Raw genomic sequence first — 16,312 nt, forward strand, 5'->3', positions numbered from 1 at the left:
GCAAGTCCTGGGTTCTTAGAGCTCAGGCTCAGCGGTTGTGCACAGGCTTGATTGCTCTGAGGCATGTGGGGTCTTCCTGGACCAGAGATCACACTGTGTCCCCTACACTGGCAAGTGGATTCTCAACCACTGGACCACCAGGGAAGTCTGACCAAGTCATGTCTTTAGGAAAGCAGGCGCGTTCCTCTCCAAAGACTGTGCAAGGAAAATGAAACTCTCCATTTGTGACTGAAGGAAGAGGCAAGTGACTAAATGGCCTCATCCAAGCACACCTGAGTTTTATCACAATGATTGGTAAATTCTAGAGTAGTGTTTCTCAAGCCCAGGGAGGGGGAAGAGGTACATTCCTTTAGGAGTGTGCCCGCTCCCCCTCTCCCCTTAGGAGACAGGGCCTTGGTGAGCAGTCGCTACCAGTGGGAATATGGAATATCTCCAAAGTGTACTGAGATGTTTTTAAAAAAAATTGAGAACTGCTACTTTAAAAGACAAGGCTTCCCAAGTGGCTAAGTGGTAAAGAACTCGCCTGCCAATGCAGGAGCCGCAAAAGACCTGGGTTCTTTCCTGGGTTGGGAAGATCCCCTGGAGAAGGAAATGACAACCCACTCCAGTATTCTTGCCTGGAAAATTTCATGGAGAGGAGCCTGGCAGGTTACAGTCCATGGGGTTGCAAAGAGTTGGACACAACTGAGCATACATACACACATTAAAAGACATCCTCCCAGTGAGGTTTTCAACTGACCCACTGCCAATCTTTTTAATTTCTGGAATGGCTTAGCAAAACTATATTCACATTAGACTTCATAGCACTTAATGATAATGAATATATTTGAACACATTCTCATTCAACATTAGAAGTTGCCAAATCAGTGTACTGCAAACTGTTATAAACTTTAATCGTAACACTGTCCAAAAGTATAGAATGGGACTAAGTTTATCAAATGTATAAAAACGTTATGAAACACTTGGCCTTATTTGTTGATTTAACATTTCATTTTCATCATTAAGCAATGCTGAAAAAGCAATGTAACCAAAGATTAAATATTCTAAAAGTCCTTCAGATTAGTCACCTGTGATCTTTCAACTACTTCTGAGCTAAATGAAGAACCTGATGTTACTTTCTATAAGCAAGAGAATTAAGAAACCTTCATGCCTTTGGCATTACTAAAATGGAGTACGTAAACTTAGTACCTCTGTCCACCATAAAACTAAAGTTACAGTAAGATGAAATGGAAGCCCAGAACCCCTGCTGGAGTACAATTCCGGTAATAGTGTCAACCTTGTGCCAAAATAACAAATTTTGTGTTGCAGCTTGCAATTAATGTACCCAAAATTTACCAGCCTATATAATTTTATCAGTCTACCTTCCCCAGAGAAAGTAAACAGACAATAAAACTAATGAAATCATATTTGTTGACCACTCATATCTGATATAAATTGCTACTTGTCTTCAGAGTATTAGCTGATGAGCAATTTACAAGGTCATTCCAAATGTCTGGGCCAGTTAACCACAGAGGCAGTGTTCTAAGAAACTGGGGTGTTCCTGAGTCAGCAGAAGAAGGTCCTGCATTGCGATGGATGTGGCCCCTTAAGTCGTTAGCAAGTGCATGTCAGGGAGTGATGGGCCTCTGTTAAAAACTGTTTTGCATCAGCATTTCTGTACTCTATGAAAACACCATGAAATACTGAACTTTTAATAAGTCATGCAACAGATGAGAAAATATTCAGTGTTTTAGTACTCCACAGAGTAGAAAGCACAGGACACAGCCTTAGGTGGTGAGCTGCTGAAAGTTAGACCAATCAAAACACAGCTGATAGGCCCTGTGCATTCTGGAATTCGTGACACCAGCATTTCTGCAAGTTTGGCCCGTTGGCCCTCCTGACAATCACCTGGGGAACTTGTTCCAGCACAGACCTTCGGGAGGAAACCAACACTTTAAACTAATAAAGCAGCATCTCCTGATTCACCTGGGGGATCTACATTTATCACAAGCTCACCAAGTGTTTCCATTCCTTTGGCAAAGTCTTTAGTGTCCTCTGCACACGAACATTAAATTCTGAAGCACTATGCTGAAGCAACATTAAATGTATAACCTCCCCAAATATTGTGACGTCATTGGTTAAAAGGTGATAGATGAGTACAACCAATTGGGATTAACTCAGTTAGTGCCCTCTGGGTAACACACTGCACCTGTGCTGCGTAATCCTTCACAGCATCAAACCGGCAACAAGGAAACAGAGCAAAACAGAGCATATGACACTCAGCCACAGGCTGTGAACTTTTAACAAAATCCAAGTCCATAATGGCATGGGAACCTTGCACGGTGAAGCAGAATGGACTTGTGGGAAAAGAGGGCGCTCTTTCAACTCATATCCTTCACTAGGTGGGGAAAGGAAGAAGGCCCCTCCCCAAACCACGTTTCTTCATTCTGGAATGCCTTCTCAGTCCCCACAGCTCCCACAGACTCAATTTCTGCTTTCTCAGGTTCCCCGACTGACCTTCCCAGCTCATCTTCTTCCACTGTGGAAGGAAAGGCTTTGCTACATGAAACTCATCAGATGAAGCGTGTTCCATTTTCCAAGAGTAATACTTCAAGGGTAGTAAAGCTTAATCCAACTATTTAATAGTAAAGCTACAAGGATGGTACGCCTAATCAGCTGTTTAAATAGAATTGGAGAACATACTTTAAATAAATTAAAAGCTAAATGAAATAATGATTTGCATGAATGAGGACTGACTTGAACCCACGTCCCCCTTTTAAAATCGTACTTACAGAATCCAGTGCACATCTAGAGAAATGTCCCCAGTTAAATACCTTATTGACCTGAACCCGCTCCAAAATGCCAAGATATCAAGCATTCTAAATATTTTAGGCCACTGTAAACTGGGACCATGCCATTGGCTTATGGTAGTTAGGATGTTGTAGCTTAATGCTGACATTTGGTACGAAAAGCTTATGGTATGAATTAGGTTTCCTTTTTATGTAATTCCGGCTCAGGAATCCGATACAGAGCAGCTGAGAAATAAGCTATGTTGCTGAGGCTGAAGATGAGGCACAGAAGCATGGCTCCGGCTATCTGCGCGAACAACAGGGGCCTGCCGTGGGTCAGCAGCCATTCCTTCCTCAGAGTCTTGTCCAAAAGGATGGCTTCCATCTGCATGTGTGTGGCCAGGATCACACACACGTGAAACAGCTGGTGGCTGTGACCTAAAGTGAGCACACAAAAGTCAGCAATAAAAGAGGAATGGCCTCCTGGGAACATCCTATGGCTCGTGTGCTAAAAACACTACGTGGAGTGAAAGAAGCTAGATACAAGACACCCACTGTCCAGAAAAGGCACATCCATAGAGACAGAAAATAGATGAGTGGTTGTTTTGGGTAGGGGGTGGGAGCTGAGATGAACAGTACATGGGCAGGAAGAATCTTACGGGGGTGATGAAAGTGTTCTAAAACTCATATATGGTGATAGTTATACAATGTAGTCAATTTGCTAAAAAAAAAAGATTGTACACTTGAAATTAGGGTATTATGTTATATGTAACGTGTGTGTATGTATGCACTCAGTTGTTCAGTTGTGTCTGACTCTTTGCAACCCCATGGACTGCAGTCTGCCAGGCTCCTCTGTGCATGGACTTTTCCAGGCAAGAATAATGGAGTGGGTTTCCATGCCTTCCTCCAGGGGATCTTCCCAACTCAGGGATCAAACGTGTGACTCTTGCGTTTCCCGCATTGGCAGGTGAATTCTTTACCCCTAGTGCCACCTGGGAAGCCCATGTGTGACATATACTTCAAAGTTTTTTTAATATCATATGAGAAAAATAAAAAGGCCATCAGAGAAAACCAAATCCATTTAAACAACTTATCCACCAGTCCCGCTTTTCACATGAGAAAGTTCTACTAAAGTTTACCTCTTGAGAGCTGTCACTGGTCAATTCTGATCCTGACTTCAGCACCAAAGGGGAAGCCAGCCAGATTTTCTGCTGACCACTTGTGAGATGCTCCTCTCCCTACTGCTGGTTAATCCCAGACACAATGAGGGGCTCCTTCTCTCTGACAGCTCACAGGCCCCCGGTCAGCATGTATGCCTCCCCAGAGGGTGGGAGCCCAGTGGAGGGTGGCTGACTGGGGAGAAAAGGAGTCCACTGCCTGGGGCTGGGGATTGCCTGGGGGGAACAGTCCACAGCAACCAGGAGTGAGATGAGAACCCTACATGTTTCACGGGCTGATTGTATCTCCCCCTCCCAAATTCACATGTCGAAAGTCTTAACTCCCAGTACCTGAGAACGTGACCATATTTGGAGATGGGGTTTTTAAAAGACGATTAAGTTAAAACGAGGTAACTAGCATGGGACCTGCTCTGGTCTCTTTATAAGAAGGAGATTAGGATGTACACTACACAGAGGAGGAATCATGTGAAAAGGAATGGAGATGGCCCCTGGCAAGCCAAGGAGAGGGAACTTGGGAGAAACCAACCCTGCCATCCCCTTGATCTTGGGCTTCTAACCTCTGGATTATGAGAAAATAAACTTTTGTATCAGCCATGCAGTCTGTGGTTCTTTGTTATGGCAGCACTAGCAGACTAATACAAGAGTTAAATAAGGACCCTCCTTCAGTTAAAAAAAAAAACAAAAAGAATTCAGTGTTGTACCCCCAAGATTTATCCTATAGTAAGTAGTCAATGAATGAGTCCACAGAAGGGACCAGACTGGCCACCTGCCCTAATGAGCCAGAGCCAGGTCGTGAGTGAAGATGCAGGAAAGTTGAATGAGAGGCCAACGACTTCCTTAGGGCAAGGAGCTGCCAGCACCCCAGCCTGCATCCCCCAGGGAGATGCTGTGCCTGGAGGGGCCACCCTGCGTCACTCAAGCCATACTACCGGGCTGTGTACAATTTCCAAGTCTGTGTGTTTTGTGGCAGAAGTGGTTCCTTATCCAGCTGAGAACCGTACTCTCCAAGGACACAGGGCCAAGCAGTAGGAAGTGACCAGCTGCGCTCACCAACTGAGGCACAAACCTGTCTCCGTCAGGGCAGGAGACAAACAGATGGAAGAGCCAGGAGCACTGGACAGATGTGAAATGTGCCTGCAGCGGGAAAAGTGATGTCAACAACCCGTCTGGCAGGAATAGGGAGGAGCTTCCTGTGGGAATTGGGGAGGAAGCTCAAAATCTGGCTGACTCTGTTACTTAAGGACAGAGATCTTTCCAAAGCCCTTGTTTAAGATGTTGTTGTTATCTGCCATCTCGGCCAAGTCCCCCCACTGGAGTATCTTTCTGCTCTAGGCCCAAAAGGACAGGACAGAGGTAAGTAAATAAAATGTTATTAAGAAGCCAGAGTTGGCAAAATAAGGCCCAGTGTCTATTTATGTTTTTCCTGCTGACCCCAGACTTTGTACATGAGCAGCTCTATTTCCTCCAGCTGGGCTGGGGCTAGGGAGGTGGACATGCTGGGCAGGCTCCTCGGGCAGGTTCCAATCCCCTGGCCCTCTCATCTCCCTCCTTGTTTGAAATCTGCCCTCTAACCATTTTGCTCACTGTGATCCCTTCTGGCAGAGGAGAAGGAATAAAGGAGATGAAACTCTTGTCAAAGCAAAATGTGGCCACGTTTCTTGGGTAGAAGATGGAAACTCATGGACAAAATGGGCCTGGGGAGAACCGAGGTTCCTGCTTGCCACCTGGGGATGAGGACCTAGATGTCCACGGAGCTCTCCTTATCCAAGGAGCTCCCGTCCCAGGACCCCTCAGCCTCATCAGAAGTGGCCCAAGGCTGCCTCCTCCAGCCAGTCCCAGAGCCAGGGTGGAGGAGACACGTTCCACAGCGCTTCCCTCGTCCCTCGACAGAGGGGAAGGAACTCTGCCAGCAGGTATAAACCCCTGTAGCTCTGACGCCTCCTCTTCACCACATGGCTTCTCTGGCTTGAGCACGTTCAGGCTCACCTGGAGAATCACTCGGCTTCTGAGAGTGCCGGGCCCACCCCGGTGGGATGTCTCGGGGGTGGGGGCTGAGATCCGCACGTCCCCAGGTGAGGCTGAGACTACTCGTCCAGACTGGGAACTGCTGAGTCTGGGAACCCCTGCCCTACCACAGATTCCTGGCACCATCACACCCACCCGAATGAGACACTCTTTCCTCTGGTCGGCACTGCCCCGCCGGCTGGTACCCTCTGAGCCTTCTGTACCCTGTCTTTCCTCTTCCTCTTTATAGCTGCCTTCCATGGTCACTTAATAATGGGATTTCACGTTCAAGGTAATAATGGGACTCTCCTGTCCCCATACCCGCCAGAAATCATTTAGACTACTAGACCACTTCTCTCCACCCTCCACCACCCTCCCTGGGCATCCACGGTCTGTGAACCTCCTGGCCTCTGTCACCTGACAATCTCGCTCACCTTGGCCTGGGCCTGGAGAACTTCCTGAGGATTTGCTTCTCGCCCTGCCCCGCCTCCCCTTGGCAACTACAGCGCTGCTGTCAGGGATGGGAACGGCCCCTGGGCAGTGGGGCCACCACGCGCTCACCGATGTAGTCGAAGCGTCCAGGGGCCAGGCGCTCTGGCAGATGCGCAGAGTAGAAGAAAGAGGCCAGGAGGGTCACGGCCACGTGCTTCTGGTGGTACAAGGTGGCTTCGTTCTCCGCACTTTCCCCAGCGAACAGGAATACCTGCAGGTATTGAACGAAATGCCGAGCCTTAAAATGGATAACCTACAAGGATCTGCTGTGTACCGCAGGGAACTCTGCTCAACATACTGTAAAAACTGAAACGGGAAAAGAATTTGAAAAAGGACAGATAGCAGTTTATGTATCACTGAATCACTTTCCTGTACACCTGAAACAATCACAACATTGAAAATCAACTCTACTCCAACGTAAAATGAAAAGCTTAAAGAGGAGAGAAACACAGGTCTCGAGAGGAGGTCTGCAGACCTCCCCACGCACATGAGTGGACTCCATGCGCCAAGGCCATTCCCTCCTGGGGTCTGTGCTTGGAAAGGGACCTCACAGGGCCTGTTTGAACAGGCTTCCTGTTCTGAGTCTGATCGACAGAGACCTAAGGTAACTGTATTTTAACCCCCTACATGCTCATGAGAGCCTTTGGGTTATTTAGTTACAAAAAAAAAAAAAAAAAAAAGAAGAAGAAGAAGAAAGGAAGGAAGGAAAGGAAAGCAACAGAAGTGAAGAGAAAAGGAAAGGAAAAAAAAAAATTCTGCTAGATTTATCACTATTCTGCCCCAGCCCAACCCCTGAGGCTAAAATATAAGTATAGTTAAAAAATGGCCCATTCACACTTGAACTCACTTTTAACCAGCACATCCCTTGAACTGATGCTCTTAATTAAGGCTTTGAGGCCTAGGAATTCCTGGAAGGCCTTCTGAGTCATCAAAAGCTATTAATTACGGACATTATCCTGGTTTGGAGTTTGGTAATGGTTTTTGTACGACTGTTAAAAATAGCGGCAGTCACCACCTACCGAGGGCACCAGGCCAGGCCTTCTGTGTGCACCACTTCATCGGAGCCTCAACAATGACCACACGGCAGACTCCACTTCCCCCACTTTGCAGATGAGAGTACTGGGCTGGAAAGTGACGTGCCAACCACTAATTAGTAGAGAAGTCAGGCTGATTTGCAGAGCCTGAGTGCTCAGCCACAGCACCGTACAGGGTAAGACCCCTCCTCCCCTATTGCCCAGAGTCTGATGCGGCCGAGTGCCAGGAGCGTCCAGCACTCATCCTGACAAGAAGCTGTGCTGTCTGCAGGGGTGGCCTGTGGGGCTGGCTTGTTCTCTCTGCGCTGGTTTCCTGGGTGTGGTCTGTGTCCTCCAGGGAGGATTCAACGGAGTGGGCTGCATCCCCCCTTCTGGGTCTCCCCAGACCCACGTGGGCTGAGCATGGAGCACAGGCTCAGTGTCTCAGCTGGTGGAGCCAGCTTGACCCCTCCCCTTCAGCCCTGGGCGCTGCCATCTCGGCCTCCCGCACCAGATTCTCACCTGCCTCCACCCGCGGGGCCTGGGCCTGGAACTGCTGAGCCCCTCAGGTCTGTTTATTTGATGACTCCTCCTCTACCCCGCTGTGAAGGAGGGGATGCCAGCCTCATTTAAAGATAAGGAAACTGAGGCTCAGAGAGGTTTTGTTCATTGCCTAATGTCACACAGCCAGTGAGCAGCGGGACTGGGATCTGAACGTATGGCCATCTGAGAGTGGGTGGACTCTCCCTCTTCCTGTCTTCCCTCCTATACCCTCTTCCTCTGTGTTCAGCATCTATCCTTTAAGACCTTCAGTCATACGCTCTCCTTCCCTACTACGCCTATGTTAATTGATGATAATACATAATAATGCGTTTATGGGACTCTCACCACCAGCTAGCACTGTACACATTATCTCATGTAATCCTCCCCATAGCCTGACACAAGGAGGTGTTATTACCAGGCCATTTTACAGATGAGGGAAGTCAAGACACAGAGATGGTAGAAAACCTGCCCGAAGTCTTGCAGTGAGTGAATATTAGAGATTTTGCCTCCAGAGCCCACTCTCCCGCTCACTCTACTAAACCCCAGGCTGCCTCCCCTGCCCAGCCCTCCAAGATTGCTCCTGAGCCCGTGGGTAGCACTGGCCACTGATGCATCTCCGGGTGCCACCTACCTAGTGCCCGTGGTGGGTGGTGGCTGCCCATGCCCGTCAGGGCCTCTGTGTGTGCCACCTAACTGGCCTGCGAGTGCCATTAAGGGGGCCCGTACGGCTCTGCCCCCACAACCAGGACAGTGTCTGACCCCCAGAGCTCAGGACACAATCGATTCCCTGGTGTTGCCAACAGACAGAGAGGGGTCAGAGCAGAGCCCTTACCCTGAATAAGATGGGAAGGGAGTCCCAGGTGTAGGGAAAAGCAAAGGCCAGGACGCGAAGCATCTTACAGAGCCCGGGCTTCTGTATCTCAAAAAACCTAAATCAGGAAAGGAAACGGGGGAGAAATGAGAATGAAAAGGAGTCTCAGTCAATAACACACACACTAAAAATAACCAAGGCCGAGTAACCCACAGAAAGCAACCATTTGCGTGCAAACTCCTCCCTCGGCCAGCAGCTTCCCCACCAGCCCTCTCCACCTCTCCCACCAGCTCCATCTCAGATGTGAAAAGAGTTCGGAGGCACCATCTCCTGGCACCATAAGAAGCAATGGTATCCAAAATCAGGGAGGAGGCATGGAGCAAAAAACCTTTGAGGGACAAGTTATCTAACTGCCACAGAGCCTTCGAGAAGTCAGACCAGTAGCCACCAGGAGAGGGAGACTGTGGGGCATGGGCGGGTCCAAACACTCCTGGGGCCAGCACTTCTGCGAAGGTTGAGTTGCTCAACTAGTCAGAGTTGCCAGGTGATTACCGTGCAAAAGCCCTGGGTACAATTAGGTGTTTAATGACAAGAGATTTCTGGAATATTAATAACACACACAGGAATCCTGGGCTGGGGAAACTGAGAAAGCATGGTCCTTCCTTCCCTCTGTCATCACCACCCCCACCTGCCCCTCGTTCAAAGACAGAGGAAGCCAGCCAGCATTAAAATGAGCGGTGGGGAAGTCGCCCAGACGAGCAGGTCCTTTGGGATGGAACACCATGGGGCCTCAGCTGGCTCAGGCCAAGCCTGCGGAGCGGGCAGCAGCTGAGGGTTGGTGGGGGAGGAGCGGGGGCGGTGGGGAGCACAGACTGCAGGCTAGACACCAGGCACGGGAGTTGAAGGAGAAGCTCCGTACTAAACCACAGCCCTGAGCTGGGGCTCGAGCGAGCGAGAGCTCACAGTCCCAGGCTGGGCCCAGTGGCAGGACAGGCACCTGCTTCAAAACCACATCGTACTGTGGGGACTGGGTTCTCCCTTGCGACCCACAGGACTGTGAGGCCAGAGCCTCTCCCGGCAAAGGTGATATGCAGAGCCAGGGTGTTGAGGCTTGTAGGGTGGCTGTTAGGGGGAAGCCTGGAAGATGATGGGGGCACTGGGGCCCTCCAGCCCTTCTTGACAGTTCTGTCCCTCATCACACTCTCCGGTGGGGGTAGGGTCTGCTCCTCACCTCTGTTCCCCAGGTGCCCTGTCCCAGCCCACTCGCCTGCCCCTTCTCCACCAAACAGGGTCTGCTGTTCCCCCAGCCCAGGTCCATCTCTTCCAGCAGGATCTTCACATCCTCTGTGAGCCAGTGCAGTCACCTGGCTCACTGTGCCCACATCCTCTGGCATAGAATACGGCAGAGACACCCTCATATGCCTCCAGGGTGGTCAGGGTGGGGCTGGGTCTGCTCAGCTCTCCATCCCCAGCATCCGGCTCAGAAGTGTGCCTGAGGATGTGGACATCTGCTCGGCAGCCCAGCCTGGGGACCCCTGTTCACCATGGACCCTGAGAAGCCCCATAACCTCCAGAGATGAGCTTCAACTTCACTCAAGCCCGTGGGCATGTCCCTTCTTCTTTTCTGACCCTGGGACACTGGGCAGAGAAGGAAGAGAAGCTCAAAGAGGAGGAGGAGAAATAAGGGACTTCAACTCATCATCCCCCAGAACAGAACCCCAGCCTTGGAGGAAACCACAAACCCTGGGATAGGCGAGGCTGCACAGGGTCACGATCTGGCAACAGTGTTTGTCTTGGACACCCTGAGTCTGGTTCCGTCCCTGACCTTTGTGACCATCTCATCCATAGCATGATGTAACCCTCCCGAGCCCCAGAGTCCTCGTGTGTACCACGGGGATGACTACAGAATCCCTTATGGGCTTGCTGCAAGGGTTTAATCAAATGATGCTCACTAGGAGCTTACAGCTGTGCAGAGCACAGAGTAACACTCACGGAACAGCAGCATTGTTTAAAAAAATGTGTGTTGTAGGACCCATCCTCTCCCTCTCCCCATCTTGTAGCCACGTGGTACCAGAAAATAGAACAGGAGGGAACAGACAAGTTCTGGGTGATTTGCCTAAAATCAGCTGAGCTAATAAGAGGCGCAGCTAGGATTTACAGCCAGGCCGTCTGGTTGGCTTCCCACCCTCTCCCCTTGGGCAGGCCTCAGACCACTCCCCAGACTCTGCTCTTACGGACACCCCTCTGTGCCAGGAGGCGAACAGAACCCACTTTCACTGGTCCAAGAGTCAGAGCCCATCTTTAGTAGGGCCTTCTCAGTCTACGCTGGCCGACCCTGCCCGACCGCGCAAGCCTGCTCCCTCCCTCCCCATGCTCTGCCACCACCTATCACCTCTGGGTGCAAAGAGACTTGCTCTTAAAGCACGCTCTCTCTGTGGCCACTTACACAGGAAGAAAGCTGGCTCTGGTTGGCGAGGGCCATCCCCCAAAACACGGATTTCCTGCGACTTGAGACATGGCGCTCGGCCTGATAAAGTACTTCCCCAAGGGCAAACGAACCAGCCTCTCCAGCTGCCAAGCCGAATCTATAGAGGGAAAAAGGAGAAAAAGCAGAATAGAAGAGAGCAACAGAGAGCAAGAGGCAGAAGGGCCAGCAGCCACAAAGACGGTGGGCCTCCCATCACCAAAGTGCAATTCCAAATCAGGCCACAGGGTGTCGCCACAGCCAGAGGGAGGGGAAGGAGCCATGGCATTCTCCAAAGCACACCACGCCCGAGTCTCCAAAGCCTTGCCTGGTAAGGCAACACCTGTCCTTCAGGGCTGGGCGTCAGGAAGTCAGGCTTCCTCTGCCTAGAACCAGGTGGGCAGGAAACATTGGATTTCGGGAGAAGCCTCTACCAAGAAAGCGCTGATACAATACCAGTCTATTCTAAAACCCGATAAATCCTGTTGCAACACAGCTGGAGAGATGTGCAAGCGAATTCCAGAACTATGCTTGAAGCAAGTGAGCCTTTGGAAACATTATTCTATTGCCGAGGTGCGTGTGTGTGCGCGCCTGCGTGGACACAGCGGGGGTGGGGGTGGGGTGGTAGTATGGCTGTTTTGTTGTTGTGTGGATGACATAACAGGAATGTGGACATCTCCACCTGCTGACCCTTGGCCCCAGCAGCAGTCTGTCATCTGGCTGAGCCCTCTGACCTCTGGCTGTGTCTGGGAACCACCGTCTGCTAAGCCTCCTGTCTGCAGCTCTGACCTCCAAACCCTCTTCCCGCAAAACTGCTGCCAAAGCACGGCTCTCACAGCGCAGCTCACATTCCTCCAGGGATGAAAACCCATCTCTCCCTCACAACACTGACCACACAGTGTTCCACAGAGCGAGCATGTGCCTAAAAAACCAACTGCTGGATGCTCTGGATGGATGAATGGAAAAGTACCCACAGTGGTTCGTGATGCACAGCAAACACGTGTAACTACCACTCCTGAGCGAGTGGCGAAGCTTCCTGGGCTGGCAGGTGGTCAGCAGGTATGAGCCGGCAGGGTCTCTGCCACACCCACCTGGCTCCAAGAGCCACAGAGAGGTCATATGTTCTGTCATTTCCCCCATAAACACTACAGAACAAGAAGGCAGTTTCCTGGAACGTGTTCCTTTGAACTAAATTCCATGACTGTGTTTAGTTGCTAAGTCGTCTCCAACTCTATGCGCCCCCGTGGACTGTAGCCTGCCAGGCCCCTCTGTCCATGGGATTCTCCAGACAAGAATACTGGAGTGGGTTGCCATTCCTTCTTCAGGGGATCTTCCTGACCCAGGGATCAAACCCACATCTCCTGCATTGCAGGTGGATTCTTGATCACTGAGCCACATGGGAGGCTCCCAGCTCTCTGTGGAATTTACCTAAAGGACATGTATTACGTGGAAACAAAGGCCATTCAGACCACACTACTCTGGGAAGCATGCGGATAACTAAAGCACAACTCATGAGCTCCATGGTCTCCTTTTGTGCTCAGGAAAAGAGGTGGTTCTTGGACTCCTAGCCATGTCACAGATTGATACAGCAGGAGGGAGAGGCAGGGGTGGGCCTGAGGGATGCAGGGGAGAAGGCAAGGAGAGAAACCTTGGAAAGGCACTGAAGCCGGCATCATTGATGCCTAAACAGAAGGAACCCAGGGAACTTCGTCTCAGGGGCCCCTGCTTAAGGGCCATGATTGGCCCAAGGCCACACAGCAAGCCTGTGAAGCTGGGCCTCCAGATAGCCCTTGCCTGCCTCCACTGCCTCCCCTGCAGTTAGTCAGGGCCAAGTCTCTCCCCACACACGCATGAGCCCTCCTCCTCAGACACCGAAGACAAAGACAGAGAATGAAAACAAAGGGGACAGGTCTTGTAAGAGCAGGGATCCGCCGGCACACGGGAAGGACAGAGGACGAGACGCGAAGGAAGCTGGACGGGCCCACAGGGGGACGTCCCGCTCCATCCTCAGCTCCAGGCATGTGGCGTTTGCTTCTTTCTCCCTTCCTGTTCCCCGAGCCCCCACTGAGCCCCACAGGACATAGTACCCGAGTCCACAGAACTGTCTTCTATGAAGTTTACTGTTCTTCCTGAGCACAAGGCCAGTCCTCTGTAGGACACACAAGGAGCCTCCAATCCCCCCCTCTGGATCGCTCTTCCAGCCTCTATCCCCCTCCCCTGCCAGCTGCACAGGCTCTGGCAACTCTGAAGCTCCTTGCTGTCTCCCAGTGCCATCCCATCCTCGGTAGGCCCTCACCCTTGTTCAGGCCCTCAGCTCTGTCCAAAACGCCCTTCCCTCTTCTCCAACCTTCCTCAATGCTCAATTCTCAGGCTGCTTCACAGAACCCTGGCTATCCAAGCAGGTGCCGTTTTGTATTATTTGCTTATGTTATATCCTGTAATGCTACATTTTTTTTTTAAGCCTTTTCCTCTGGCCCTTAAAGGAAATGTTGACTCAGTCTAGACATTTTGGAGGTCTGCAGTCTGCTGCTCATACTGCATGGGGCACTCTGTGAGGACAAGGACGGAGCTGCCCTCATCTCCACATACCCCCAGAGAGGGTGTACCCCGCCGCACACCCAAGGCCTGCCCGCAAGATGAAGCAACACAACACCCAGGCTTGAGACTGAGCCTGCAAACGAGACTCACCCCCATGGGAAGCAGCTCCACACTGCCTGCCTGCCTCTGGACAGGTGAGGGTAAGGCAAGTTGGGGCAAGCATTCGCGATGCTGTTTAAGGCTCTACTCTTTGACTTTTAAAGAAAAGCAGCTTGTCAAGTTTGGAAAATCTGCCTACCTCTGGGTCCCACAAAACTCAGTGTCCCCCAAAGAAAGCTGGAGCCAAAAGCATTGTGGGGAAGTTGCAGAAGCATACCTCGCCACCCCGAGCCCTGCGGTTTTCTCCTGGGGAGGGAAGAGCTACGGCTGCCAGGAATAAGAATGCTGCAAGGCCATGGCTCAGGAGAGGCACAGGCTGGGGGCATGGATGGTCAGGACCGCCAGCCTTCCTTGGCGCTCTTGCTAACCCACCACGGAAGGACCCCAGCACCTGGCACCGTCTACACAGGAATGTTACCCCAACACTGTCATTTGAGAGGTTTCGTAAGTCATTTTGGGTAGTTTGTTTTTTTACCAAGCGCTGAATAATCAAGAGTAGTTATCCTAAAAAATGCCCATTGTACTCACACCCCAGTGAGCTTCCTTGAGTGAAAGGAAAAAAAAAAAAGAATTAGAACCAGTGAGCTGGGCATGGCTCGTGGCCATCAGGCTTCCCCTGGGGATGTGTCAGACGTTTGAGTGTCATCTGTCGTGCACCACACACACGCATATCTTGCTGTACTTTGCTTTATTGTGGCTTTTCGCAAAGTGAAGGCTTGTGGTAACCCTGTGTTGACAGATGATAGCATTTTTTTTAGCAATAGCATATTTTTAAATTAAGATGTGTACATCGTTTCCTTAGACATAATGCTATTGCAGACTTTTACATGCAATGGGAGACCAGCAAGTTCAATGACTTGCCTACTGTGAAGCTGATCTCTTTGCAGCATCTCTGAGGTGTGCCTGTGTCCAGAGGCAGGCCCCTCTCAGCTCCTATTAGCAGACCACCCGTTTATGGAGTGCCTCCTCTGGGCCAGGCTTGTGCCAAATGTTCTGGATATATTACACCCATCTCACAGGGTTGCTGTGTTGACCCCATTTTTATTTTTCTTTTTGGCCAAAGCCACATGGCTTGTAGGATCTTAGTTCCGCAACCAGGAATTGAGCCCAGTCCACAGAAGTGAAAGGGCCACGTTTTAGCCCCTGAACTGCCAGGGAACTCCCTTGACCCCATTTTATAGATAAGCAAACTGAGGTTCAAGGAAGGTAAGTGACTTGTTCAGCAACAGGACCAGCTGTATCATTTGCAGGCAGAGTACGGGACCCCCTTGTTCAAAAATCATGAAGTATTTCAAAACAACAACAGCAGGGCATTAGACAGGTTTGAAGCCCTCTTGATCATGGGGCCCTGAGCACCTGTACAGGTTGTGTGCCTGTGAAGCTGGTCCCGCCTGGCCACTGGAAGTCCATCCAGAACTGAGCCCCAGGCTCCCAAGCACCTCTCCCCCGTCCCCTCTGACAGTCCAGGGAGCCGCGTGCTCCGCCACCACCCGTCCCCTCGCCCCATCCCATCCGCGGCAGAGCAGCTGGGTACCTGGAGTAGCAGGAGAGCCAGATGCTAATGATGGTGTTCAGCACAGCCAGGGTCAGGTAGTAGTCATGGAAGGTGGTGCTCACCAGCGTGTCCGGGAAAACATAGGCAGAGTAGGCGATGGCACAGCCTGGAGGAGCAAAACCAGCCTTGGGCAAGAAGCCAGGACTCAGCACTGTCTGGACTTCCTGGGAAGACCACCCCACCCTGCATCTGGCTGAGCCCCATCATCCCCACAGACCATGAGCAGTCCTGCACCCCACCCTCACTATGCCATCATCCTTCCCAGCCTGTATGTCCCCGTCTCTCTTCTCTGCCCACCCAGATCCCGCCCTGAGAATTATTCTGGGAGCCCAGTGCTGCTCCAAGGGCTTGACAGGTATTAACTCACATAATCTTTACAGCCACCCTTGGACATCAGTCCTACACTGATCCTCATTTTACAGATGAGGAAATGCAGGCACAGAGACGTTTGGTAACCCTCCCAGGGACACACAGCTAGGAAGCAGCAAAGCCAAGCTTCACATACAGGCAGTGCAGTCCCTGCTTTTAACCACATGCTGTGGTCCACGATGACCCCCAGCGTGCTCAGCTTTGCCCTGAGATGATGATACTGGTGTTCCTTGTGGAATAATCAACGGTGTGGGGGAGGAAGTCCGGGGAGGGAGAGCCCTTGCTGAGGGGAGGGCTGCCACATTGGGTGGCCGAGGGACAGGCCAGCTAATAAGCCGAGCATGAGATGCTAGCCTTGGCTTTTTGCGTGGTTTTAGATTTTGGAGTTTGTGAGAGAAGGATTACCGAAGGACCTTTT

General features: G+C 51.0%; 1 protein-coding gene across 3 annotated transcripts in view; it reads right to left on the reverse strand.

Moving 5' to 3' along the window:
• Window positions 723-16,312, reverse strand: part of PAQR5 (progestin and adipoQ receptor family member 5) — a 90,115-nt gene continuing 74,525 nt past the window's right edge. For 2 of the 3 annotated variants that reach the window (XM_018053585.1, XM_018053586.1), the window contains exons 5-8: window positions 15,505-15,631; window positions 8,831-8,927; window positions 6,512-6,653; window positions 723-3,206 (exon numbers count right to left, since the gene is read on the reverse strand). In XM_018053585.1, coding sequence (XP_017909074.1) covers window positions 2,965-3,206; window positions 6,512-6,653; window positions 8,831-8,927; window positions 15,505-15,631 — 608 coding nt within the window. In that variant the 3' untranslated portion in view covers window positions 723-2,964. Of the gene's footprint in view, window positions 3,207-3,829; window positions 5,081-6,511; window positions 6,654-8,830; window positions 8,928-15,504; window positions 15,632-16,312 lie in introns of those variants that run through there. The other variant, XM_018053587.1, reaches the window with a different exon arrangement.

This window comes from Capra hircus, chromosome 10 (genome assembly GCF_001704415.2).
Source record: "Capra hircus breed San Clemente chromosome 10, ASM170441v1, whole genome shotgun sequence".
In the NCBI taxonomy this organism is placed as follows: domain Eukaryota; kingdom Metazoa; phylum Chordata; class Mammalia; order Artiodactyla; family Bovidae; genus Capra; species Capra hircus.